Source organism: Nomascus leucogenys, chromosome 2 (genome assembly GCF_006542625.1).
Source record: "Nomascus leucogenys isolate Asia chromosome 2, Asia_NLE_v1, whole genome shotgun sequence".
Taxonomy (NCBI): domain Eukaryota; kingdom Metazoa; phylum Chordata; class Mammalia; order Primates; family Hylobatidae; genus Nomascus; species Nomascus leucogenys.
Genome location: NC_044382.1, coordinates 151,104,803 through 151,130,589, shown reverse-complemented (window position 1 = coordinate 151,130,589; position 25,787 = coordinate 151,104,803). Strand labels below are relative to the sequence as shown.

Genomic DNA, 25,787 nt, shown 5'->3' with positions numbered 1-25,787 from the left:
GGACTTCTTGCTTTTTGTTGCGTCTGCCTTTAGCAAACATGCCCTTGCCATATGCCAGACAGCATGCAAGGCACAAGGGGAACAGAGCAGGAGGAGACCCAGACCCCCCTGGAGGGGCTGACGTCAGGCAGGGAGGTGGGACCTGCAAGAGCTCTCAGGTAGCAAGTGGTAAGTACCTGGGAGGGAGAGCTGGTGAACGTGCCCAGGGCTTCAGTGGAGGCAGAGAAACTTCAGATAGTTTCTCAGCCCCCCGACAGTCAGGCTTTACTAGTGGTGCAGGCAGAAGCAGTTTCAGCCTTCATCGCCATATAGTCACATCTGATGTCTAGAGACCCCTTCACAAAGTGCTACTCAGAAGAAAGAGAACTCCATTTTCAGGATGGCTTGCCTAGAAGAGAGAAAAGTTAAGCCCTGCAGGGTGAATGGGGTTTATGTAGAGGAAATGGGTGCTGCAAAGGTGTTTGCAGTGGATGTTGAGCAGACAGATCCAGAAGATGTAGGTTCAGAAAATGCTGAAGGAATGGCTGGCTAAGGGGTCTGTCCAAATTCTTTTGATCTTTAATTTCTTTTTTTTCACTTAAATGCTTATTTTAAAAAGTTTTTTAAATTAAAACAATTTTTTTGACACTGGGTCTTACTCTTGCCCAGGCTGCAGTGGTGGGATCGTGGCTCACTGTAGCCTCAACCTGCCAGTCTCATGCGATCCTCCCACCTCAGTCTCCCAAACAGCTGGGACTACAGGTGCATGCCACCGTGCCTGACTAATGAAAAACTTTTTTTTTTTTTTTTTTTTTTGTAGAGATTGGGTCTTCCCATGTTGCTCAGGCCAGTCTGAAACTCCTGGGCTCAAGAGATCCTCCCACCTTGGCCTCCTAAAGTGCTGAGATTACAGGTGTAAGCCACCACACTCAGCCTTAAGCATGTATTTATTTTTATTTTTTGAGACAGGATCTGTCACCCAGGCTGGAGTGCAGTGGCATGATCATGGCTCACTGCAGCCTCAACCTCCCAGGCTCAAGCAGTCTTCCCACCTCAGCCTCCCTAGTAGGTGGGACTACAAGCACAAGCCACTATGCCTGGCTAATTTTTATTTTTTGTAGAGATGAGGTCTTACTCTGTTACCCAGGCTGATCTCAAACTTCTGGGCTCAAATGATCCTTCTGCCTGTCTCCCAACCTGCTGGGGTCACAGACATGAGCCACTGCACCCATCCTTAAACATTTTTAAAAGCTGCTTTTATCTGATTGAAAAATAGGGCTATTTTACTGACTTTGGAAAACAATTTCATTTTGCTCTTGTACCAGTCAGCATTTTTGCATGGAGAGGAAATTTTGTAAAGTATTTGGCGAATGAATCCTCACCACATGTTCACTCGGCAAATGTTTTCGTAATTGCTACGTTCCAGTTGCATTTAAGAAAAGAAAAAGTCACACCCAGATTTGAAAATCAGCACCCAGTGCTGTTTGTTACTCAGTTGTAGTGACCTGACCTCTGAGAACATTCTTATTACTCTCCTTTATTCACATTTTAGAAGCCACGGTTTCTGCACTCTGCCTGCTTAAAACATGAAGAGCACTCCTGCTCTGAGAAGGTGTCAGGGTCAGTTCGTTAAAATATTTGTCAGTATTTTCTCCCCATGGGAAAGCTAAGGTGAAATTAACTATTTCTTCCTTTCCCTGGCTCTTTGTGATACTACAACTCTCAGAGCAAACACCGATAAGAGAAGGGTGTACAATCAAAGAAGCAGTCGAAACAGTTACCAGGAAAAGTGCACTTTTTTCTTTTTTCTTTTTGTTTCTGGAGAGGGACTCTCACTCTGTCACTAGGCTGGAGTGCAGTGGTGCGATCTTGGCTCACTGCAACCTCCACCCCCCCGGGTTCAAGCGGTTCTCCTGCGTCAGCCTCCCAAGTAGCTGGGATTACAGGCGTCTGCCACTGTGCCCGACTATTTTTTGTATTTTTAGTGGAGACGGGGTTTCACCATCTTGGCTAGGCTGGTCTTAAACTTGTAACCTCGTGATCCACCCGCCTCTGCCTCCCAAAGTGCTGGGGTTACAGGTGTGAGCCACCACAGCTGGCCCACTTTTTTCTTTTTTTTTTTTTTTTTTTTTTTTGAGACTGAGTCTTGCTCTTTCTCCCAGGCTGGAGTGCAGTGGCGTGATCTCGGCTCACTGCAACCTCCGCCTCCCAGGTTCAAGCGATTCTCCCGCCTCAGCCTCCTGAGTAGCTGGGATTACAGGCGCGTGCCACCACGCCCAGCTGGTTTTTGTATTTTTAGTAGAGACGGGGTTGTACCATGTTGGTAAGGCTGGGCTCAAACTCCTGACCTCAAGTGATCCACCCCCCTCAGCCTCCCAAAGTGCTGGGATTACAGGCGTGAGCCACTGTGCCTGGTCCTACTTTTTTCTTTAGTTTCTTTAGATCTTGTATGTTCTCAGAAATCAGATGCTATTGGAAATAGGGAAGAAGTGTCAAAAGGATGGCTTGCAAAAGAGTGGATTAATAAATGAAGGAAAGGCTGGGCATGGTGGCTCTACCTGTAATCCCAGCACTTGGGGAGGCCGAGCAGAAGGATTGAGCCCAGGAGTTCCAAAGCAGCCCAGGCAACATAGTCAGACCTCATATGTGAGCTGCGATTGTGCCACTGCACTCCAGCTTGGGCAACAGAGGGAGACTGTGTTCACAAAAACAACAAAAACAGGAAACTTTTAAAAGATTAAAATAGAGGCCAGGTGCGGTGGCTCAATCCTGTAATCCCAGCACTTTGGGAGGCCGAGGCAGATGGATCACCTGAGGTCAGGAGTTTGAGACCAGCCTGGCCAACATGGTGAAACTCCATTTCTACTAAAAATACAAAAAATTAGCTAGGCGTGGTGGTGGGCGCCTGTAATCCCAGCTACCCAGGAGGCTGAGGCAGGAGAATCACTTGAACCCAGGAGATGGAGGTTGCAGTGAGCCAAGATCGCGCCACTGTACTCCAGCCCGGGCAACAGAGTGAGACGTGGTTTCAAAAAAAAAAAAAGATTAAAATAGAGATGAAGGGCATTCTAGAAGCAGGGTAGAGTGTCAAGGAACAGAGATATAAAAATGGGAGTCTGCTCCAAAAACATCACAGATAAGTGAGGATAAACTGACAATCAAATTGAGAAAAAACAGGTAAGACCGATGAGGTCAATGTGTATGAGGCGGTGTAAAGATGAATAGAGAACCAGTGACTTACTCGTCATTCTTGCATCATGCTGCTGGCTAAAGTGTGTGCCGAGCACCTGCTTGGGAGCATTGAGGTGAGCTGCTGAGCAGAGCAGGAACAGGTGGGGCTCAGAGGAGCAAGCACAGCGATACAGCAGAACTCCTCTCCACGCTGCCAGGGAACCCGGTGCTGGGACTTCGTGTCTAGCTTGTGCTTTCCATAATCTTTGTATGTGGCCATGGCTGGCCATAGGTACAGTTTTGTATATGTAGGCATAACCTGCACTGTGGGACTTACTGTGTTGTAGTAAAGCAGTCAATCAAGTCAGAGATTTAAAAATTCAGATCTTAGTTATGTTTTTATGTTCTTTCCCACTATGTGTATTTAGACTAACTTCATGAAATGGCCAAGGACAAACTGTAACACGTCATATTTAAGGTAGCTTGTGAGCTTTTTGAGCCTCACCAGCTCTCTGTCGTCCCCCTCCCCAGGGTGCGTCAGGGAAATCATGCAGCCATCAGGACACAGGCTCCGGGACGTCGAGCATCATCCTCTCCTGGCTGAAAATGACAACTATGACTCTTCATCGTCCTCCTCCTCCGAGGCTGACGTGGCTGACAGGGTCTGGTTCATCCGTGACGGCTGCGGCATGATCTGTGCTGTCATGACGTGGCTTCTGGTCGCCTATGCAGACTTCGTGGTGACTTTCGTCATGCTGCTGCCTTCCAGAGACTTCTGGTATTCTGTGGTCAACGGTGTCATCTTTAACTGCTTGGCTGTGCTTGCCCTGTCATCCCACCTGAGAACCATGCTCACTGACCCTGTGAGTACTGGCTGAGTCTCTGAGTGGCTTTCTTGTGTCTGGTCTAGTGTCTTCAGGTGTGGCTGACCCTTTGGAGGAAGCAGTGCACAGGGACAGATTGACATGGGTGTGGAACAAGAAAGGTGGATGGAGCTCATTTTGGGAGCAGATTCCCTTTAGGCTGAGAATAAACGTAGGCCAGACCTAGCGCAGTGAAATACCCCTAGTTCCTGATGCCTGGCAGGGCACCAGATTCAGCTTCCAGCTGGGCTTTGAGGCTGTTCCTGAGTTTTGAGACATCCTTCAATTCGGGAAGGGCATTCGGGCCGATCGTACAGATCTTGCAGCTCAGCCATCCGTCACCTCTAGTGAGTGAGTTCCAGGCTCCCCGCAGAGCTCGGAGGAGATGCCCAGCAGCTGCAGGCATGCGAAGTCAGGTATTAGCAGTCAGTAGATTTTCATTTGAAAAAAGTTCTTGCCACTGCTTTAAAACAGTGGTTTTAAACCATGGTATAGGGACTCCCAGTTTGTCAATTTAAAATCTACTGGGCTCTTGTCTATTTCTAAGCTTTCTCTAAAGAAGTTACCCAGACGTTAATAAGATTAGGACTTTTTTTTTTTTTTTTTTTTTGAGACGTAGGTTTGCTGTTTTTGCCCAGGCTGGAGTGCAATGTGCGATCTTGGCTCACTGCAACCTCTGCCTCCCGGGTTCAAGCTATTCTCCTGCCTTAGCCCCCTGAGTAGCTGGGATGACAGGCATGCACCACCATGCCTGGCTAATTTTGTATATTTAGTAGAGACAGGTTTCACCATGTTGGTCAGGCTGGTCTTGAACTCCTGACCTCAGGTGATCCACCCGCTTTGGCCTCCCAAAGTGCTGAGATTACAGGCATGAGCCATCGCGCCTGACCAGGACTCTTTTTTGAGAATGAACTGAAACAGATCAGCTCACAGAATGTGGTCTGCGTGTGGCTTTATCTGTCTTTGCTTTATCTGAATTAATTATTCAGGGTTTGGATGTACATTGTTTACTGTCTCCTGTTTTACTAGTAGAGGTCGTGGGCAGCTGTCCTGCGAATGGGAGAGTATTATAGGCCTAACCAGTGGGCAGCTGGGGCATGGTACCTTGGGGAGAAAGTTGGAAGCAAAGTCTGCCAGTGGCTTTGTAGCCTGATCTGATGGTGGAGTCTTTGACCATAACTGAGTCTCTTCTCCGACTGGTTTGTGCCTTCAGAGAATTAAATGCTGTCTCGTCAGTTCCTTTTACGCAGCAAGTCTCCCTCTAGGAGCCAGACCCTGCTCCTGATCCCTGTGTGTCTCCGCCCTCTCCTTCCTTGGCTGCAGCAGAAACCCCTTGTTTGCTGCCCAAAGTGCCCAGGCACTTCGACTAAAGAGAGGGCCAGCTACAGAGCCAGCTCCAGCTCAGCGATTTTTACTGGAATATTGCCTTGTAGGAAAAATCCAGTGACTGCCGACCATCTGCCCACACGGTGAAAACTGGGCTGGACCCAACCCTTGTGGGCACTTGTGGTGAGGGAACCGAGTCTGTGCAAAACCTCCTGCTTGTGAGTGTGGGGCAGGGACATGGGGGAGGGTCAGCCCGGCTGGGACTCCTCAGCAGTTTGCTCCTCTTTGCTGACAAGTGCACTTGCCCCTTCGTCCTCTGTGCTTGGACTCTACAGCTACTCAGCAGTCCAGCTCCTGCTCCCACCCCGCTCCTGCTCCTGGGGAAAAGGCCCCAGAAGCCTGGCGAGCTGGAGGTGGCCAGGAAGTCGGGGTAGAAGGTGTGTGCAGGGCATGCTGCCGCCTTGGTGGGCAGATTTCTTTTGCTTGTTGCATTACTGCAGAGAATGTTGAATGGAACATTCTGAGGGAGAAGTTGATCCTGGATGTCAGGGGTGTTTTGATTGAGATTTAATTCACATAGCACTAAATCCATCCTTGTGTGTAGTTCTGTGGTGTTTAGTGCATCCACAGAGTGTCCAACCATCAGCCAGTCAGTTTTAGGACATTTTTATCACCTCAGAAAGGAACCCCAGACCCCTTAGCCATCACTTCCCCATTCCCCGATCCCCCCAACCCGACGCCCTCTGCCCCTGGCAACCACTCATCTGCTGTCTCTGTGGAATTTGCCTGTTAAGGGACTTTTTTTTTTTTTGAGACGGCGTCTTGCTCTGTCGCCCAGGCTGGAGTGCAGTGGCGCAATCTCTGCTCACTGCATCCTCTGCCCCCCCGGGTTCCTGCCATTCTCCTGCCTCAGCCTCCCGAGTAGCTGGGACTACAGGTGCCCACCACCATGCCCGGCTAATTTTTTTATATTTTTAGTAGAGACGAGGTTTCACCGTGTTAGCCAGGATGGTCTCAATCTCCTGACCTTGTGATCCGCCTACCTCGGCCTCCCAAAGTGCTGGGATTACAGGCATGAGCCACTGCGCCTGGCGGCCTGTTGAGGGACTTTCATAGTCATCCCGTCTGTGGCCTTTTGTGCCTGGCTCTCACCAGGCATTGTGTCTTCAGGGTCCATCGTGCTGTGGCATGATCAGTGCTTTATTTGGTTTAGGGCTAAATAATATTCCATGCTCTGGCCAGACCTGTCTCGCTTATAGCCATCGTTAGTTGATGGGCATCTGGGCGAGTTCCGCTTTTCGGCTGTTACAAATCACGCTGCTCTGAACGGCCGTGTGTAAGTTTTTGTGTCGATGGGTGTTTCATTTCTCTTGGGTATATACCTAGGAGTGGAGTTGCTGGGACATATGGTGACTCTATGTTTAACCTTTAGTGGAACTGCCAAATATTCTCTAAAGTGTCTCCACTGAGGGAAAAAAAAGAAAAAGGAGAAAAAACTTGTGAGGAAGGGAATGATGAAACAAAAAAACCCAAAACATCAAAGCATCCACACCATTTTACATTCCCACCTGCAGTGTGTCCACATCTTCAAGACATTATTGCCGTTCTTTTGTGACGCCGTATCTCACTGTCTTTGCTGTGTATCTCCCTAATGACCAGCGACGTTGAGCATCATTTCATGTGCTTGTTGGCCATTTGTGTGTCTTCTTTGGAGGAATGTCTGCTTGAGTCCTCTGGTGACAAGTGACAGAAACCGACAGAAGTCACTGTAAATGAAACTGAGGAAGGGGGAGTATGCAGAGCCCCAGGGCAAGGACGCCTCTGGCTGCTGGCAGGCTGTGGAGTGGAAGGTGGACAGAGGGGAGAGGCTGGCAGCTGTCCTCAGGCTTTGTCTTTCTGTCTTGAGTCCTGGCTTTCCTGCTGCCCAGGGAAGAAGGGCAGTCCCCAGAGCAGGTGGAGTGGCAGTCACTGATGTCCAGATCTACTGTTCTGAAGGGGAGAGTGGGCATGGCCCAGCAGGGTCAGGTGTCACCTCTGTCCTCCCAGTGGGGAGTTGATTTCTTCTCTCCACAGATCATGTCTTTACCCTACCAGGGTCCACTCCAGGCTGAACTAGAACCATCACATCACCTCTGAACAGTTGAGGGGTTGGGGCAGATACCCTAGTGGGACTTCATGTCATTTTTCTAAATCAATAGGACTGGGAAGTCCTTGCTGGGATTGGCCTGAACAATACAAATTGGGATTTGTATTGTCACTTGAGGAAAGTCATTGGTGCTTTGAATGAGGAGTGGAGGGGAAGACGGGGTCAGAGGCCTACTGATTGATAGAGCAATGAACCCTGCTGTGGAAGGATGCGACTTTGATCCCAAGCTTCCCTTTGGGATCGTGAGAGGGCTGGGAGGGAGGAAGGCCACCCACGGCCCTGAGCCCTGCATCCCTTTACTTGTTAGAGCCTGTGTCTTCAATGCCAACCCCGTGGATGCCCATGAGCCTTCTTGGCCACCATGCAAGTGCCTTCCGGAGGTACCCTTCATGGGTCCGCGGCTGCTGTCCAGGAGCTCTGCCAAAAGTGTGCTTTCCTCCCACCCTCACAGCAGTGCTAGGACGTAGGTGGAACATCCGTGTGAGAACACGAGGCCTTGCTGTGCCAGTAAGAGGCCAGGCTGGGATTTGAACCAGATTGTCTATCTTCAGAGCCCCGGCCTTCAAAATTTCACTTCTTATGGGAAATTCCAAATGTGCACGGTAGGAAGAGCACTCCACCTTGAGCTTGTCACCACCTCATGTGGTGGCCTTGCCCACGCCGTTCCCCTCCCCCAGATAACCCGCCTAAATCTCACTCATTCTTTTGTTTCATTTGTAAATGTGTGTATCTTTTAAAAGGGCTCTTTGCAAAAACATAACCTCAATACTGGTACGTCATGTAAAGCAATATATTTAATACCATGTATTCTGTTAGAGTTCAAATTTCCTCAATTGTCTCAATTCTTTTTTTTTTTTGAGACAGAGTCTCACTCTGTTGCCCAGGCTGGAGTGCAATGGCACGATCTCGGCTCATTGCAACGGTCACCTCTTGGGTTCAAGCGATTCTGTCACCTCAGCCTCCTAAGTAGCTGGGATTACAGGCATGTGCCACCATGCCCAGCTAATTTTTGTATTTTTAGTAGAGACAGGTTTCACTATGTTGGTCAGGCTGGTCTTGAACTCTTGACCTCAAGTGATCCACCTGCCTCCGCCTCCCAAAGTTCTAGGGATTACAAGTGTGAGCCACCGTGCCTGGCCTGTCTCAATTCTTTTATAATTTTTTTTCCCTTGAATCAGGATCCAAATAAGGATCCACACAGTGTGATTGGTTTATGTGTCTCTAACTTCTCTTTTAATTAATCTCTGTGGTCCCGGCAATCTCTTTTTTTCCCTTGGGGTTTAAGTTGAAGAAACACCGTTCTTTGTTTGCAGCTTATATCCCTGTACTGGGTTTTGATGTGCTCCTTGTTCCCAGCATTTTCCATAAATTAGGAGGCAGATCCACAGGCCCGGCCCCATTCTTACCTGCCCCTTGGTTAGGCCCTGGAGATCCAGACTGCATGACACGGAGCTGGGGTGGAGAGCAGTGGAGAGAGGACCGGAAGCATGCTCTGCAAAGCCTAACTGCCCTGGAAGGGCGAGGTGGCACAGAGCACCTTGTCTGGGCCTGGCTGGCTGCTTTGTCTCATCAGGGCAGACTGGAAATGGGATGTGGGCAGGGGCACCAGGAGAGGGAACAGCCAATCAGGGAGTACCTCTGAAGGGAGGCCGCCGGGTGTTTGGGGTGGGAGGGAGGAGCCTGAAGGCATCCCATGGCCTGGAGCCTATGGTCAGTCCCACAGGAAGATGGGCGGGAAACATTCAAGAAGTGTTTTAGAAAAAACCTCCCGAAATAGTTAAAATGGGAACTGAGGAATGTGCTCAATTACTTGGAAGGTTTGTTCTGGTGGGAAGAAGAATGCCCCATGAGTGCAGAGGAAACGGTGCTCCAGCCCCTGCTGCTGTCATCGTGGGCACATTCTGGTGAGGCCCTTTGAGATGGTGCAGCCATGCACACCCCCTCTGCATATGGTCTCTGTTTCTGCCAAACCACACCTCGAAAGGCTCAGGATGAAAATGTAGGTGATAGACTCTGGGCCTCAGGTGGAAGGAACCCCTCCTTGAAACCCTCAGGAGACCATGCCCTTGAAGAGTTTCATTGTCTGCCCAGGGTTCTGAGCAGCAAAAAGGAATCCCTGGACCCAGCAAGTGCCTGAAATCCCACACAGTCCCGGGTCCCTGAGGATCACCCAGTGCGTACTTGGCTTCCCCTTCGAAATGCCTTTCCATGGTCATAAGTGACCAAAAACTGGGGTAGCGTTGGGGTGGCCGCTTTCCAGAAGTGTATCGTGCCACATCGTATCATACTTGCTGCTGCTGTGGAAAAGTGCATCCATGGCTCATAAAATTATGGTGTTTGGAGTTTTAAAATCTGGCCCATTTCCTCTGAGGAGATGTTAACACTCGATGGTCACCTGGGGCATATATGCAACGTTGTGGGATTTTATAAATCAAAGCAGTGTTAAGATCCCTAGATCGTTGGAGGAAAGTTGATTAAAGACTCCAGGCCGGGCACAGTGGCTCATACCTGTAATCCTAGCACTTTGAGAGGCTGAGGGGGTTGGATCACCTGAGGTCAGGAGTTCGAGACCAGCCTGGCCAACATGGCAAAACCCCGTCTTTACTAAAAGTACGAAAAATTAGCCGGGTGTGGTGGCGCATACCTATAATCCCAGCTACTTGGTAGGCTGAGGCAGCAGAATCGCTTGAACCCCGGTGGCAGAGGTTGCAGTGAGCCAAGATCACACCACTGCACTCCAGCCTGGGCAACAGAGCAAAACTCCAAATTGTGCAATGTAAGTTAAGTAAAAATTTTTTTGGGAGGACGGAGTCTTGCTCTGTGGCCCAGGCTGGAGTGCAGTGGCACGATCTTGGCTCACTGCAGCTTCCACCTTCCGGGTACTCTGCCTCACCCTCCCGAGTAGCTGGGCTATTACAGGCGCAGGCCACCACGCCCAGCTAATTTTTGTATTTTTAGTAGAGACGTGGTTTAGCCATCTTTGCCAGGCTGGTCTTGAACTCCTAACCTCGTGATCCACCCACCTCAGCCTCCCAAAGTGCTGGGATTACAGCCGTGAGCTACCCTGCCCAGCCAGTAAAATGTTTTACTTATTCTGATTTAAGTTTTCAAAGATAAGTTTAAACCCTTTTCTAACTTCTTTAAGGAGGCAGCGTGTTAGGAAACACTTTGATCTTGACCCAAACAGCTTCCCCATATTAGGGCCATGGGACTGACGGGGCCTTGTTTGGAGGAAGTAAACCTCGGGGGAGGTTTGGGCAGTGAATGCTCACATTTGCCCTGGAGCCCCTCCTGGGGCCCCCTGCCTGTGCTGCCGGAGGCTGCAGCTCTGGCCCATTGGTAGCCCTGAATCCAGCGGGCAGCAGTCTCTGACTCTGCAGGACACTCACCTGCTGAACTTTCTAAAATTTGGATGACAACCGTCACCCTGCAGAGGTTCAGATCTGTGGCTCTGGAGCCCAGCCAGGCACCTGTATTTTAAGGAGCTCCAGCAGGGCCATCTGCTGTTGGCAGAGCCCTTCACCACCTCTGCCATCTCCCAGGCTGTTAGCTCCCACCTTCCATTTGCCCCACCCACATGGGTCTTTGCACAATCACTGCAGCCCTGACTGCTGTTCCCAATGTCTGTGGGTCTCATTCTCCAGAACTGTGATTTCTATGTGAAGTGCAGGCTCCAGGCTAAGAAGCAGACACAAGGCCTTGTTCCTCTTCTGGAGGCATTGGAACCCCCAGGCAGGTCTGCCTATCTTACTCCACCCTGCCACAGCTCCCAGCATTGTCTCCCACAAACATGGTTTTGACGACATATCTCCACTGCCCAAAGAACAAAGCCTCTGCTGTTGCAGCCAGCTCTGGCCTTACCTTCCCTACATCGGGTCCTCAGTTGACATGGTGCTCGTAGGGTGACTCTTGGCCTTCAGCTCTGCCCCTTACCGTCAGCTCACGGCCTCCCCAACTCCTCTTTCTGCTGCTTCACCGTTGGTCATCTTCTCCAGCTCCTCTAGCACTTGGGGCACAGATGGATGCACGTTCAAGTTTCTGATGCCGCTGGGCAGCCTCGTTGCCAGACATGAATCAGGTCAGGTGGTCTGGGCCGCCACCTCCAGGTTTGTGTGTGAATGCCTTTGAGGAAGTTGGCCAAGAGACAAAAGTATCACGTCACTTTAGCAACATGAAATTAAAGTCCTTTTTGAGATTGTTGTGTTCCTTGTTCCCCGACTGCCCGATAAGAAAACTCTGGGCAGTGCTTATCAGTAACCTCCCTGTCAGCAGGGGCTACAGGGAAGTGGTGTGCAAAGAGGTTCCCTGCCCCCGCCCCCAGGGATAGTCAGTGCCCTTGTCTGGGAACAAGCCTTGCCTCTGAAAATGCAGGTGGTTAAGCCATTTATCAAAAGAATAATAAGGTAGTTTTTTTAATCGTTTGATGATATAGAAAAGATGATTTTTTTGAGTCTCGCCCTGTCGCCCAGGTTGGAGTGCAGTGGCGCCATCTTGGCTTACTGCAACCTCTACCTCCTGAGTTCAGGCGATTCTCATGCCTCAGCCTCCTGAGTAGCTGGGATTACAGGCGCCCACCACCGTGCCCGGCTAATTTTTTGTATCTTTAGTAGAGACGGGGTTTCACCATGTTGACCGGGCTGGGTTCGCCAGGCTGGTCTCGAACTCCTGACCTCGTGGTCCGCCCGCCTCAGCCTCCCAAAGTGCTGGGATTACAGGTGTGAGCCACCGCACCCGGCCTGATGTTTTTAACTTTAATTTTCCCCAACTAAAATACATTCTTCTTACATGGTAGGGGGCAGTACCCAAAGGAAACGCTACGAAAGAATACATGGAGAGCTTGCAGCTGAAGCCCGGGGAAGTGATCTACAAGTGCCCCAAGTGCTGCTGTATTAAACCCGAGCGTGCCCACCACTGCAGGTACGTGCGCTGCTGTATTAAAGCCGAGCGCATCTGCCACTGCAGGTATGTGCGCTGCTGTATTAAACGTGAGCACATCCGCCACTGCAGGTACGTGGGCTGCTGTATTAAACCAGAGCGCGCCCGCCACTGCAGGTACATGCGCTGCTGTATTAAACCAGAGCGCACCCACCACTGCAGGTGCATGGCCCCCGAGCATCTGGGCAGCGTTGCACGGGCAGGTCCGTAGGTGTCAAGTTCTTTCTGGGGTAGAGAGCTGAGTAAAGGGCCAGTTCCCTAGAGTCTTTTTGGGAGTTGGGAAACAGTATGGACTCAGGGATCCCCTCCTTCCCGAGGGACTCGCTGTGGGTCAACAGCTGGAGGAGGTGACGAGGTTCCCACCTCTGTTTTGGCACACATGCCACAGGCCAGCATGTGTGTGCTCACAGCTCCTGGGCACATCCTGTGTGGGGGCTAGAAGAAAGGCTCAGAACCTTCCCCTCACTCTTGCTCTGGGTTCTTCCAGCCAGCCAGAGAGGCTGTTGTGCATTCACTTTTGTTCTTACCTGGGGCGGTGGTGCAGCATAGAAGCCAGGTTCTTTTGGATGTGCTCTCATTTTTTTGTTGTTTTGGTTTTTTTGTATTTATTTGGGTGTGCTCTCAAACACCTGTTACTGTATTTTTTAAAAGCCACGGTCAGTTATCTGCCTGGCTCAAGTAGCCTTCCTGGCCCTCACGCCTCACCTCTGCTGGTCTTAGTTGCGTTTTATCCTCTTCCCCCAGATTTGCCAGCTCCTGACTCCTTGTCTGCTCCTGGAGGGGCTGGCCATTGATTTCACGTGTTGAAGTGTGAATGTCTCCATTCCTTGAAATAGTTGTCACACGTCCCTGTACTGTGTGACAGGCTGCAGCTGGACAGTGCCCTTCTCCTGGGAGGTCGTGGCCTGCTTGAATAGGCTGGAAGCCATTGATGGCCTCCAACGGGAGGAAACCCAGAGACAGGGTGCCGACTGCTTTATGACTGCAGTGAAAGCTTTAAAAGATTCATATCCACATGGTTTGGCCAGAAAGTGAAGAAAGATGAAATGGTATCGGAGAGTAAATGGGTGGCTGGCTGGGGCTGGGGTTGGAAATGGGCAGTGACTGCATATGGGCGAGGTTTCTGCGATGGTGGGAGTGTTCGAAAATTAGATAAATGTGTTTAAGATAGATAAAATGGGAATGTTTTGGAAGTCAGGTGCTGTGAAGGTCAGGAGGGAGCCAAGGTCAATGAATAGAAGGTGACGCTATGGTCGGGCGCGGCGGCTCATGCCTGGAATCCCAGCACTTTGGAAGGCCGAGGTGGGCGGATCACGAGGTCAGGAGATCGAGACCATCGTGGCTAACACGATGAAACCCTGTCTCTACTAAAAACTGGAAGAAAAAAAAATTAGCTGGGCATGGTGGCTGGCGCCTGTAGTCCCAGCTACTTGGGAGGCTGAGGCAGGAGAATGGCGTGAACCCAGGGGAGGCAGAGCTTGCAGAGAGCTAAGATCTTGCCACTGCACTCCAGCCTGGGTGACAGAGCAAGACTCCATCTCAAAAAAAAGAAGGTGACGCTATGATAGCAAGTCTGCCTAGAGCGAACCTGCTACCATCGATGTTTGCTTGTTAAATGGTGCAAGCTTGGACTAAAAAGTAATTGATAATCAAATTAGTTATTTAAAATTGGACATACAGAGTGTTTTGGGCAAAAGTAAAATACAGCTGTTAAAAACAAGACGACTTCATGCCTGGGTGTGTAGTTGATGATTCAAGATGAATATGCAATCCATACGGTATATTCATCAGTGAATATGGATTGAGTGGTAGGAATTATTTGAAGATACAAAGAATGTTTCTTTCCCTGAAGGTAAAAATTCAATTTTTGTTTTTTACTGAAATAGACTTGTAAGCTTGCAAAATTAGGAACATTACTGATAGGTGTACATGATCCAGCTCTACTAGGGGAGAGTGTGAGAACTCTTGAAGTATGGCTTAGTGTGACCTTTCGCCCCAACCTGTTGGTCCATTGAGTATTTCCCTTAGGAAACAGAAAACATTTAATTAAAATGATAAACCTTAAAGGAATATGGTGAGAATGTATGATTTTTTTTGACATGCTGTATTAGAATATGCATTCTAATTTTCCTCCACCTTTGATTTCATTTGGTTATGTTACTCTGGTTTCCTCAGAGCATGGAATACTGAAAAATCAAACTCTCCTTTTCAGTATTTGCAAAAGATGTATTCGGAAAATGGATCATCACTGCCCGTGGGTGAACAATTGTGTAGGAGAAAAGAATCAAAGATTTTTTGTGCTCTTCACTGTAAGTAAAAATATTTTCGTAGTGACTTACATTGAATTTGAAATTCTTTAACTGCTTCTTGCCTGGAGCAGGGAAATCTACTAAGGTCAGGGCCAGTTTCTCTCTAGCCTTTTCTCCAGGATTCAAATTATAATACTGTGCTGTCACTGGCAGGAAGCAGTCCCAAAAAATAATATGTTGCTTATATTATTTTAGGTGTTCACTGTAGTTTAATTCTTTCCCAGATGTCCTCAGTCACTATTGTTTATTAATAATAACAGGAATCTTCCTGAAGTATGTTAGAGCTTATTTCCTTTTTTTCCTTTTTTTTTTTTTTTTTTTGAGATGGAGTTTTGCTCTTGTTGCCCAGGCTAGAGTGCAATGGTGCGATCTCAGCTCACTGCAACCTCCGCCTCCCAAGTTCAAGTGATTCTCCTGCCTCAGCCTCCCAAGTAGCTGAGATTACAGGCATGTACCACCACGCCTGGCTAATTTTGTGTTTTTCGTAGAGATGGGGATTCTCCATGTTGGTTGGGCTGGTCTTGAACTCCCGACCTCAGGTGATCTGCCCGCCTCGGCCTCCCAAAGTGCTGGGATTACAGTCTTGAGCCACCGTGCCTGGCCGTTTATTTTTTTATAGATGGGGTTTTGCCATGATGCCCAGGCTGGTCTTAAACTCCTGAGTTCAAGCAATCTGCCCATCTTGGCCTCCCAAAGTGCTGGGATTACAGGTGTGAGCCACCATGCCCAGCTGTATTTTTCTATAAAATTATTCTACTTGGTCTAATATGATCTTGGATAGGAAAATGTCAACTACTGCAATTTAATCCTTCCCTCATGTTTTCTCTGACAAATAAGATGGAGGTATAAACATGATGTGTCATCAGCCTTTGCTCTTAGAAAGATTTAATTGTTTAAGTTACTAACTGGCTGGGTAGATCACTAGAGGTCAGGAGTTACAGACCAGCCTGGCCAACATGGTGAAACCCCATCTCTACTAAAAATGCAAAACATTTAGCTCAGCATGGTGCCTGTAGTCTCAGCTACTTGAGAGGCTGAGGCAGGAGAATCGCTTGAGCCTCGCAGGCGGAGGTTGCAGTGAGCCGAGACTACGCCACTGCATTCCAGCCTGGGCAACAGAGGTAGACTCTGTTTCTAAAAAAAATAAAAAATAAAAGTGACTAACCAATCTACCCCTCATTCTAGATGTATATAGCTCTGTCTTCAGTCCATGCTCTGATCCTTTGTGGATTTCAGTTCATCTCCTGTGTCCGAGGGCAGTGGACTGGTAAGTTCGCAGGCTGTGTGTCATTCCTGGCCGTGCATGCTGTTATTGGGTGAAAGGGGAAAGCTTTAAAGGAAGAACCGGGTTTCCAATTTTGAAGGAAATCATTGCAATTATTTTAGCAATTGAATTTTAAAGAATTTAGTTAAGTTGTAACACCACCATTTTGCTAGTATATTGTTTCTTTGAAAGCTTGTGTCTGTCTGCTGCTCAGCTAGCTCGCCATTGTTCAAAGCAGGCTTCGCGTTGCTTACGTGAGTGATCGACCCTAAGCAAGGGTGGTGAAAACAGGCGCTTGTTATCCTACCTTAGATATGCAGTGAGGTCTGGACAGGCTCATCCCACCCCAGGGGGACATGGGGAACAAACTCCTGTGAGCAGTGCTCACTAGTGTGGGTGCACACAACTCTTGCGGTCTGGCTTCAGTTGCCATTTAATTCACAAATACATTGTCAATAGAAACCTCAGAAAATACAGACTCTTTTGAAACCACTGGCCAGGAAGTCATGGTATGAATTTTTGCTTGGAAGGGTGGCCCTCCTCTGCTCCTTGGAGAACAATGAATGTGCCCATTTAGAAAGTGAACAACTTCCCCCTGGAAGCTGGCCAGGGGCTGGCCCTAGAGGATTCTTCTCTGAGCCAAACATTCTGCCACTCGGGGTATTCAGGACCACTTATAACCAAGTTCCTCTTGTCTGCAGAATGCAGTGACTTTTCACCTCCGATAACTGTAATCCTGTTGATCTTCCTGTGCCTTGAGGGTCTTCTGTTTTTCACTTTCACTGCAGTTATGTTTGGCACCCAAATCCACTCCATATGCAATGACGAGACGGTAAGCTTTGTTCTCCACTGTGTGGACTTCATATGTGGTCCAAGCTTGAGTAAATGGAAAATCCTAATGTCAACAATAGGTGCCTGTGCACTGACTCGGGAGCGTAATGGGACGGTCTTGATGAGCTTCATCCAGCTCCGTGTTTGCTGTTTCTTTCATTCTGGGCGGTGCATATTTCTAGTCTCAGTTTGATTTACGAGTCAGCAGAGCCAGGCAGATTCCCAGCTCCCAGTGCAGTTGGTAAATTTCAGGGAATTGACTGCCTTTAGGGCCTGGCTCTGCAAGCCTGGAGTGGCGCTCAGTTAATGTTTGTACACAGTAACTAACAAGTGAAAAATATTGGTGCCTGGCTGGGAGGGCCATTGTGGTAGTCTGGGCTGGCCGCATGGCCGCAGCCGGGCTGGGCTCACAGTGGCCACGGGGTCTGGATCGGGGCTGCGCTGGGAAGGAGAGTTCACTCACCTACCCTCCGTCGAGCGCACGCTGTGCTTGAGCACGGTGGATTCTGAAGCTTGGTGGGGTCTGCCGAGCTTCCACAGCTGCTGCTGCTGCTGCTGAGCTTTTCTTTCTGCTTCCAGGAGATCGAGCGATTGAAAAGTGAGAAGCCCACGTGGGAGCGGAGGCTGCGATGGGAAGGGATGAAGTCCGTCTTTGGGGGGCCCCCCTCACTCCTCTGGATGAATCCCTTTGTGGGCTTCCGATTTAGGCGACTGCCCACGAGACCCAGAAAAGGCGGCCCGGAGTTCTCAGTGTGAGGCCTGGTTCATCACAGACTTCCACTTATTTATTTGGGGTCTGAAGGGTATCAACAGCTCATCTGTGACCAACAGGGCAACTGGAACCTACACAAACCAATTGCTTGCAGCAAGCAGAGTTTTATGTATTTATAGTCACAGATGGCAGAGGAAGAGGCTCTCAGTCCCCACCTGTACAACGACGGAAAGGTGTGTGGCCACGCAAAGAAGCCAAACACCATGGCCTCCTGCAGAGCTTGGGCTTCTGTGGAGAATACTTCGGGTTATTACATGGGTTATTCAAATCCTCGGTCCTGAGCTGCTGTTGCCAATCATGAAGAGAAACAGTCAATCCAGTGAACAGGGATTCTCCGAGCAGTCATTTCAGGGGGCTCCTGCTGACCCCGCCACTCAGCAGTGCACTCCCCGGATCACAGCAGGGCGTTTACATAGAAAGACGTTTTGGTCTCGATTAGCTCCGATGCTTTACACTGAAGTTGCAAAAGATCTGTGCACTGAACAGTGAAGGTGGCTTCCGGCACACTCCCCTCTGCCCTGGAAGAGACATCCTTTGACCCTCCCAGCAAGTCTGTGTGTGCGCGTGTCTGTGCGTGTGTGCGCGTGTGTGCATGTGTGTCAAAATTGCCAGTGTTGTTTAGGCGGTGTAACATTTACCGGCTGTGTACAGAAAACAAGCTATTTTTTAGAAATCGACGTTTCAGGGAAGAGGGGAGAGAGCCACGGGGTCCTGCCTGTGGTTACTATGAATGTATTGCTGTTGGAGGACATCTCGATCCAAAGAACAGCCGTTCCTGTGCGGCCCTTCGTTGCCCTCCTGCTTTGATGTTTTAAAGAAATCTTGAGTGCTTGAGGGCCTTGGAACTGATTTTTTTTGTTGTTCCAGCCAAACTAGCAGTGTATAAATGGCACCTAGGTAAGAGCAGAGCTGCGGCTCGGTGACTCAATACTTGGGGCAGCTCGATGCTGTTTGTGGGGCAGGGGAGGCATCCCGGCTGCAGAGGCAGGGCCCAGCCCTTGGGCACCTCTGGGAAGATGAGGGGACCATGAGGCAGCCAGCCCCTGGCAGGGGCAAATGTGCCACCGCAGGCAGCTCTACAGCCGGGAATGGCCAGGATGGCGCCCTCTTGTTGGATTTTTTGGTTAGCTTTTACGTTTTCTTCTCCACCCACAGCACAGGTGATAAAATAGCATCCTTGGTGCGGAGCTTAAAATTACGCCAGAAAGCCAACAGCTCCCCTCATGGGGACTTGCCTTAAACTTGCCTGGTTTGTACATTTTTTGCCGGACGCATCAAGAAGCAATCTGTGACAGTCTGAGGGTCTTCCTTTAAGCTTGCCCTCCACGCTAAGAGAAGTTGGCATCTCCCTCCTGGGAACTGTTTTGCCTTTCTGTTCATCTGTGAACTGTTTTTTGTTTTTAATTACTCTGTACCCCATCCGAATCAGGGCTTCTACCACTGCTGATGCAAAACCACAAAGGGACCTACCTGAGCCACCGTCCTAGCCAAGCGAGCAAACCTGCAGGGGGTTTGGAAGTGGACTTGGTCACCGCAGAAGCGTGTGCGCCATTGGGGGAAGAACTGCGTCACAGCCACAGGGACAAAGTGTGGGTGATCCTGGAGACGTGAGTTTCCGAGATTGTTTTGCATATTCATTTGCACATTGTTGTCTGGGTTGGACATGCGTGTGGGCTTCAGTGTGAGGCTTTTAGTATGTATATCCTGTTATCAATAAAACAATTATCCAAGTGGTTGAATCCTGTGAGACTTGGCAAGTGTGTGCAAATCAAGTATACTTGACTTTTCAACCTCTTCTTTCAATGTAACTTTTATATGAAATAAAGGAATCAACTGACAGTTCTCAAATGGCTTCCAAAGCGTCCGTTCTTCATGGATGGTGGTGTTTTCAGGGGGCGCCTTTCTGTGCTCCGTGGACCCAGCCCCAGGCTGTTAAGGTCACTCCCGAACAGTTTCCAGAAACTCTAAATGCTTTCATGCCCGTGACGAGTGACCTGGGCACTCAAGCGCGACTCACAAATGTTGCCCAGTGAGTACTGTTGCTTGTTGAATGTTTAATTCGATTCCCGTTGTTTTACTTAGTCCTTTTTTTAGTGCACATTAAAATAAAAACAATGTTTCAAAATCTCCACAGTCCAGAATCTCAAGTACCTACAATTTGATTTTAATTCATTCAACAGATTTGTCTAATATTTGCACTGTGAGGGAACCAAAGTGCCCACTTAACCTTCCAGAGGCCAGATGGTCAGCGTGTGCCGCAGCCGTGCCTCGCATGTGCTGTGCCTTGGGCGCCTGGTGGCATTCCAGACACGCAGAAATGAGAAGGAGACTCGAACACGGAGGCGCGCACCTGAGCCAGGCTGCTGCGTGGGCAGCAGCCCTCCAGCTTGTGTTGGTGGCTCTGCCGAATTTTGCTGCAATATTATTTGTATTCCTTATATTAGATTGTTATGTAGGCTCATTATATAGAAGTATGACGCTTGCATTAAAAGAAAACAAAAATATCCCAAAATAGGAAGGTGGCTAAATCCTATCTTCTATTGTACGTGAACTTGGCTTGGGTATGGAAGCAGGGGAAAATAGCTTGAAGGATAGCCTCGGAGTCACACACAAAAAACACAAGCTCCCTACAGCATCTCCTGAGGAGCCTGTTTAAAACCGCATTGCTCCTTATCCAGCTGCTAATTTTAGCCAAGACAACCTGAAGACGCCAAGGGAAATTGTCTGGTTTTCCCTGTGGCTGGTTCTGGGAGCTGAAAGCTGAGCCAATCTCTGAGCTGTAAGAGAACGAGCAGCTCAGCGGTCAGGCCCGATAGGCCCCTGCAGGTGGCTTCCCAAAAGGGCCAGCAAGTTTCCGAAGAAGGTTCTAGGCACAGCACATCTGCAGTCCAGAGAACTCCGGGTTTCCTGCCTGCTCTCCCCTCCCCATTCACCGAATGTATGTGCGTCCCATGTTTCATACATGATCAAGTTTAGTTGTGATGACTGAATACTTTGCTGCTAAACCAGATGGGGGCCTCTGATTTTTTGGTCCAACTTTTTGCTTTTACAGAGGTGAGGCTGCCTCGTATGTGCCTGTTCCAGCTGTCTTTGAGTGCCTGCACCCCAGCCAACCTCTGCCACAGGCAGCATCTGCACCGTCTCCCCCATTCCCTGCTGAGAGGGCCTGCCTTCTGCAGGGTTGGTGGGTTCAATCTTCAGGGTCTACACCTTCCAGATCCTTCCAGTGGTATAACTGCTCCCTGGGAGTTGCTGGAGAAGGGGTGCCTTATTCTTCAAGTTTCCGGTATTTTGGCTCACCTATAAATGCCTTATTCTGCCTCCCCTTTGGTTGATGGCGTAGCTAAGTACTTTTCACTCAGCCTGTTGGAGACAACACCCCACCATCTTCTGGCTCCCAGAGCAGCCGTGGAGAACCCACACTCTTCTGGCCCCTGTGCTATGTGACCTAGCTGTTTTTTTTTTTCTTTTTTTCTTTTCTTTTTTTTTTTTTTTTTTTTTGAGATAGGTTCTTGCTGTCACCCAGGCGGGATCTCAGCCCAGACTGGAGTGCAGCAGGGTGATCTCAGCTCACTGCAACCTCCACCTCCTGAACTCAAGTGATTCTTGTTCCTCAGCCTCCTGAGTCGCTGGGACTACAGGCTCGTCTCACCATGCCCAGATAACTTTATTGTATTTTTGGAAGAGACAGGGTTTGGCTATGTTGCCCAGACTGGTCTCGAACTCCTGAACTCAAGTGATCCGCCCACCTCGGCCTCCCAAAGTGCTGGGATTATAGGCGTGTGCCACCGCGCCTGGCCCACGGCCTCCCTTTAGTTCCTCAGTTTCTCAGGGTTGACGACAAGGTGACTTGGCCTCAGTTGTCCCGCTGGCTGTGCTGGTGCTCGGTAGACTCCACCTGACACTCAGCTTTCTGGTCCTGGCAGACCTTCTGTGTTATGTCTTTGGGAATCCCGTTCACTCCATTTTCTTTCTTTTCTAATTTTAAGATTGCATGTTGAACAGCCTAGAGTGATCCTCTAATTTTCTTATTGTACACTGTTTTCTGGGAAATCTGTAGCTTTGCCTTTTTTTTTTTTTTTAGACGGAGTCTCGCTCTGTCTCAGGCTGGAGTGCAGTGGCACGATCTCCGCTCACTGCAACCTCTGGCCTTGCAGGTTCAAGTGATTCTCCTGCCTCAGCCTCCTGAGTAGCTGGGATTACAGGCGTGTGCCACCATGCCGAGCTAATTTTTGTATTTTTAGTAGAGACAGGGTTTTACCATGTTGGCCAGGCTGATCTTGAACTCCTGGCTTCAAGTGATCTGCCCACCTAGGCTTCCCTGAGTGGTGGGATTACAGGTGTGAGCCACCACGCCCCACCCAGCTTTGTCTTCTAGCTCTTCTGGATGTTTTTTTTAAAATTCAGGCTATGGTAGTTTTAATTTCCAGAAGCTTTTTATTTTCCTTTTTGGTTTTCAGGAAACATCATCCAGAGTGTCTTCTGCGGATGCCCTGCTGTTCCCTGTCTCTAAGGATACTGGGGTTTTGTTTTGCGTTTCCCCTGGCTTCCTGGGTGGTTTACTCCCACCGCCAGCCTCCCCACTCCGCATTCTCTCCTCTGTGTGCTCTCTAGCTTTCCTATTAGAAGCTCTCCTCCATGTTCTGCGTGAGACACCAGCCCACTGCCTGGCAGAGCTGTGTAGGGAGCCAGCTTTTCCATGAGGAGGCCCCCATCTCCTGACTGGAAGATTGGCTGCTGGGACTTGGGAGAGAAGGGCGCAGAAGCTTTGCTGGACAGTAAATAGACCAGCCCCTCTCTCCTTTTCTGCCCCGAGTAGTGCCTGGTATCCTTGACCCCGTGATCTTTCAGGAATATCTGCCCCTCTCCTTTGGGGTCTGGGGGGTGGTATCTAGGAGTCTGACCTCCTACAGAAAATTCTTGCCCCATCCTTCATATCTGGGAACCAGCTGTCAAGCTCTGGTGTTCCTTGGTGCTCCCCCCACATCCCTGGGAGGCAGTGTGGCCAAGGTGGTCATTTCACAGGCGGGGAAATGGAGGCCAAGCAGCTTTCTGACATGCCCAGCTAGGTGAGTAACAGGGCTGACCTCTCACGGTGTCATCAACCCACACTCAAGAGAAAATCTCCCCAAATACTCACAACAGCCCTTGTTTGTGGAAAACCTGCCTGTCCTGTGCTGATTTAACATGCACCGTTCCCCTTAACTCTCGCAATTATCACCATCTCATAGATGGGGAAAAACTGAGGCCGAGAGAGGTTGCTCAGGGGCCCATAGGTGGCAAACAAGGATCATATTGTGTTTAACACTGTTAACACTAGCTGTTTAATAATGATGCCATTACTAATACTGTGAGAAACTGTAACGGGCACGTTCCTCCAACTCACCTGATCATCCAGAAGCATAGAACTCCATGGGGGCCAAGAGCTGCCACTTTGTGTCACCGATGGTGGCCACATGGCAAGTGGGTGCCAGGTGAGCGACTTACCCTGCAAGGAGAAAAGGGTTTAGCCCCTCAAGGTGTGCTACATGACAGCCACCAGGGGGCGCCACGAGACAGCAAATACCCATGCACTGCTCAGGCCGCGGGAACAAGTTCACCCATGGCTGGCTCATCTGCTCGGCAGGTCCACAGATATTTACAGAGCACCTACTATGTGCCAGCAAGGCATCTGCCCTCAATAGACACTAATTAGCTGGGCGCAGTGGCTCACACCTGTGCTCCCAGCACTTTGTGAGTCCAAGGAAGGTGGATTACTTGAGGTCAGGAATTTTGAGACTAGCCTGGCCAACATGGCAAAACCCTGTCTCTACTAAACACAAAAAAATTACAGGGGCATGGTGGCTCATGTTTTTAATTCCAGATACTCAGGTGGCTGAGGCAGAAGCATCACTTGAACCCAAGAGGCTGAGGTTGCTGTGAGACAAGATCGTGCCACCACACTCCTGCCTGGGTGAACAGAGTGAGACTCAAAAAAAAAAAAAAAAAAGACACTAATACAAGAAATTAAATATGCAATTTGTAGACTGTGATTTCTGCTATCAGCATTGAGAACAGGAGATATCCACTATCAGGGTGGATACTGTGGAGGATGAGTTGTCAGGTAAGGGCCCTGGAGGTAGGTGAGGGGCTGCAGCTACGGTTACCAGACGTGCAAAGGCCCTGGGGCAGGGAAGGGCTGGGTTTGTTGCAGTACACTCCTGTAGGCAGCGAGTTTTAGTCTTTTTTTTTTTTTTTTTTTTGAGACAGAATCTTGTTCTGTCACCCAGGCTGGAGTGCAGTGGCGTGGTCTCGGCTCACTGCAACCTCTGCCGCCCGGGTTCAAGTGATTCTACAGCCTCAGCCTCCTAAGTAGCTCGGATTACAGGTGCCCGCCACCATGCCTGGCTAATTTTTGTATTTTTAGTAGAGATGGGGTTTCACCGTCTTGGCCATTCCTGACCTCAGGTGATCTGACTGCCTCAGCCTCCCAAAGTGCTGGGATTACAGGCTTGAACCACCACATCCGGCCAAGTTTTAGTCTCTTTAATGTCAATGTGGAGTCAGAACTGGTTAAGACCCCAGAATGCTGGGGCTCTAAGCTACAAAATTCATCCAGTTTAGCCTGTCAGGCTTGGAGAAGGTGCTGAGGGGTTAACACCACAGAGAGGGTCAGTAGGCTCACTAGGAGAGACTCCTCTAAGCCAGGTTTCTTAAGAGATGGGCTAGCCATTCCCCTAAAGCCTAGGAGCAAAGTAAAATTTGGCTTCCAAAGAGAAGTGACATCAAAAGCATTTCCCTCTGCAGTGGGTTGTGATGGCTTCTCAGGTGGGAACACTGAGGTCAGCTGGAGCAGGGGTGGAGGGGTGGAGGGGTGGTGTGAGAGGCCGGGAGAGGTCTGTGCATGGCCTTTCTTTGGTCTCTGTTGGGTGAGGCCCAGCCATCTGCAGCACCAGGGGACACTTGCTCCCTGGGTGGCCTGGAAGGCCGGCCGTGGCCCAGCGCCATGGAGAGCTTTGGAAGCCCCCACCTGTAGCCATCAGCACTGGGAAGCTCCCTGCTCTGAGCAATCAACGCACCTCCCCTGGAGAAACAGGGAGGGGTGGGACTGTGGCTGGGTCCCTAGGGGACAGAGCAGCACCTGCTGGGGCTTTTGCTTTCTATAGCCAGGGACAACAACCCCACATGGACACACGCATGTGTGATTCAAGCAGCCCCACTCCAGCCAGGCCAGAGATGAGCAGCCAGGACTCACCCTGCACCCCTCACCTCCTCTGGGCTCTGGGTGTGATGAGTGGGAGCTGGGAGGGTTTCCCTCCCTCAACATGTCCCTTCTGCATGGTGGCTCACACCTGTAATCCCAGCACTTTGGGAGGCCGGATCACCTGAGGTAAGGAGTTTGAGACTAGCCTGACCAACAAAGGGAAACCCCATCTCTACTAAAAATGCAAAAATTACCTAGGCATGGTACAGCATGCCTGTAATCCCAGCTACTCCGGAGGCTGAGGCAGGAGAATTGCTTGAACCCAGGAGGCAGAGGTTGCAGTAAGCTATCACACCACTGCACTCCAGCCTGGGCAACAGAGTGAGACTCTGTCTCAAAACAAAACAAAAAAAACATGTCCCTTCCTTTCCCACCCTCAGCCTGTAACTTCCCCACTACAGCGTCACATCTAACTGGGGGAAGGCTCATACTGAAGCTGTTCTCAGTCCCCCAAACCTTAATATGAATGAACTTCTTTTATTTAGGACAGTGGTTTTCAAAGTGCATTCCCCTCCCCAGACCGGGAGCACTGGCGTCTCTAGGAACTTGTTAGAAATGGAAATTCTCAGCCCCACCCCAGACCTCCCCAGTCACAAACTCTGATGTCTACCCAGTGATCTGTATTTTAGCAACGTGCTCCAAGGTGAAAATCATAGCTTTGGGACCCAGCATTGGAAAGAGTAAGGGATTCCCTGGGTGGAGGGGAACAGGCTTCTCAAGCTCAATGGAGCCAGAAACCACCAAATCTGGTCATCTGCCGGCTATTCAGGATCCCAGCACCAGCCTCGTCAGCTGTGAGGCCCGGAGTGGGTCACCTCTTGCCTCTGCATCTGAGCTTCCTTGTCTGTAAAATGACAACAACTTCTGCCTCATGTAGCTGCTGGGAGGATCACAAATAATGAATCCTGAAGGGCAAGAGGATGCTTGGCACATAGTAGATGCTCAAGA

The 25,787-nt window shown here is 49.7% G+C and overlaps 1 protein-coding gene across 3 annotated transcripts in view; it reads left to right on the top strand.

The window, feature by feature from the left end:
* Positions 1-19,444, top strand: part of ZDHHC7 (zinc finger DHHC-type containing 7) — a 36,046-nt gene extending 16,602 nt beyond the window's left edge. The window contains exons 3-9 of one of the 3 annotated variants that reach the window (XM_003272499.4): positions 3,682-4,013; positions 5,447-5,557; positions 12,278-12,402; positions 14,633-14,729; positions 15,915-15,996; positions 16,695-16,825; positions 17,404-19,444. In XM_003272499.4, the coding sequence (XP_003272547.1) occupies positions 3,699-4,013; positions 5,447-5,557; positions 12,278-12,402; positions 14,633-14,729; positions 15,915-15,996; positions 16,695-16,825; positions 17,404-17,580 (1,038 nt within the window). In that variant the 5' untranslated portion in view covers positions 3,682-3,698 and the 3' untranslated portion in view covers positions 17,581-19,444. Of the gene's footprint in view, positions 1-3,681; positions 4,014-5,446; positions 5,558-12,277; positions 12,403-14,632; positions 14,730-15,914; positions 15,997-16,694 lie in introns of all 3 variants that reach the window. The other 2 variants (XM_003272498.4, XM_030819497.1) reach the window with 2 other exon arrangements.
* Positions 19,445-25,787: the final 6,343 nt, after the last annotated feature.